General features: G+C 40.0%; 1 protein-coding gene across 1 annotated transcript; it reads left to right on the forward strand.

The window, feature by feature from the left end:
• The first annotated feature begins 689 nt into the window (after window positions 1–689).
• Window positions 690–1,715, forward strand: LOC134664583 (retinol dehydrogenase 13-like). Its single transcript, XM_063521294.1, has one exon. It carries the CDS (start codon window positions 708–710, stop codon window positions 1,656–1,658), a length of 951 nt encoding a protein of 316 aa, XP_063377364.1. The 5' UTR covers window positions 690–707; the 3' UTR covers window positions 1,659–1,715.
• Window positions 1,716–2,109: the final 394 nt, after the last annotated feature.

The following is a 2,109-nucleotide window of genomic DNA, read 5'->3' on the forward strand; positions in this document are numbered from 1 at the left end:
CACTTCGCAAACTGCACTGTAAACTGAAGGACGGTGTTTGTTGTTTTGTTTATAGCTTGGCTTAGCCAAATAACCTCAACAGCATATGGAACACTAGCGACCCGCCCCGGCTTCGCACGGGTTACACAAAACCTTTACAAAATATACACCTAATCCTCCAAGTATCACCCTATTGATAGGTGAAAACCGCGTGAAAATCCGTTCAGTAGTTTTGGAGTTTATCGCGAACATACATTCACACAAACAGACAGACGCGGTGGGAGACTGTTTTATAAAAGGGTACTAAAGTCGCATTCTATGATGGGGTAGGTTACAGAAAAAAGTTGCCAATTTAAAAGGTTTTGTTCGTTAATTGATAGAATAGGGTATTTACACCACGCATGAAATAAAATATAAAACTATAAAGAATATCGCTGCAGACTTTTCTTGGTCTAACTCTAGCTAGGATACATTGGATACATACGAATTTTATTATAAAAAGAGGTATTATTTAACTCTTTGCTATTTTGTGGCAATGGAATAAATTAAATCTGACAGGTCTGCAATAATTGCAATAAAGTAAAAATCATATTCTTTTACATTTAAAGAAAAGATTTTACCGAAATGATAAGATAACGTTTTGGACGGTAGAGTTGACCTTCATATATAAGTAACCGGCAAGTCATTGTAATCTCAGTGTAATACGAACGGCAGACACGGCACACACCATGTGTTTATTAATACAGTTATTATTCTTACTGTTTTTCCTCATATTCGTGACATGGGTTTATGCCAAACTTACGACCGGCATCTGCAAAAGCAGCCGACATTTGGTGGGAAAAGTGGTTATAGTGACCGGTGCGAATGCGGGTATAGGATTTGAAACGGCCAAGAACCTCGCGGAGAGAGGGGCGCGGGTGATCATGGCATGCAGAAACGAAGGCCGCGCCGTCGTTGCCAGAGACCAGATTATCGCTGCCACCGGCAACCCTGACGTGCACTACAGACACCTTGACCTTGCGTCTTTAAAATCAGTCAGAGAATTTGCCGACAACATCAACAAAACAGAAGAACGTCTCGATATTCTTATAAATAACGCTGCCATATACGGCTCAAAACTCGAGAAGACTGAAGATGGACTGTTACTAGGCATGCAATCCAACCATTTTGGACCATTTTTACTGACTAACTTGCTTCTGCCGAAACTAAAATCGTCAGCGCCTAGTCGTATAGTCAACGTTTCTTCTATAGCGCATGAAAAGGGTATCATCGACTTTAATAACCTTAATAGTGAGAAAGAAACAGATGAAACAATAAATGAGAGTAAGGTGTATTCTGCATCTAAATTGTGCAACATATTGATGACTGTCGAGTTGGATCGGCAACTGCGCGGAACTGGAGTAACTGTTAATTGTTTGCATCCGGGTGTCGTTGATACTGAAATCTTAACTTCCATACCAGTGTTTAACAAGTTATTGCCCCTGTTGAGGCTTTTTTTCAAAAATAGCTGGGAAGGTGCCCAGACGACAGTTCACCTCGCCGTGGCACCAGAGGTGGCGTCAATCAGTGGTCGCTACTTTAAAGACTGCCGTGAAGCGATACCTTCAAAAAGTGCTCAAGATTTGAAAGTAGCCCGCGAGCTGTGGGAAGTGTCTGAAAAGTTAGTTAAATTGAAATAAATTGCCTTTTGGGAAAAGTGCACTGTTAACTTTTTCAGAGAAATGAGATCCATAAGACCTAGGTAGCAGTGGCGGCGCGTCAGACATATTCATAGGCAAGCCGGGGCTAATTTGGCTTACATTTTTCCTTTACAACTCTGTTCAAACGTCCAAAAACAGGCAAGCCGGTGGGAATCGGCTTTTATGGACGCGCCGCCACTGCTAGGTAGGTACAAGGTAAAAAATGATTTTTGGAAATTAATAAATACATTTTCACTTGATTAATTTTTTGTTGCATTTAATTTTATAATACCTATAACTTGGCTAACACCATGTTTATCGGCATGCATGAATAAGCAAGATGAAGTGCTAATTTAAATTTTAAAATGGTCTCATATCACGATAATATTTATAAGTGGCATACGTACATTAATGTATGCGATGTATTATAAATGGAAGCGTTCAAAACATT

This window comes from Cydia fagiglandana, chromosome 5 (assembly GCF_963556715.1).
Source record: "Cydia fagiglandana chromosome 5, ilCydFagi1.1, whole genome shotgun sequence".
NCBI classification, from domain to species: domain Eukaryota; kingdom Metazoa; phylum Arthropoda; class Insecta; order Lepidoptera; family Tortricidae; genus Cydia; species Cydia fagiglandana.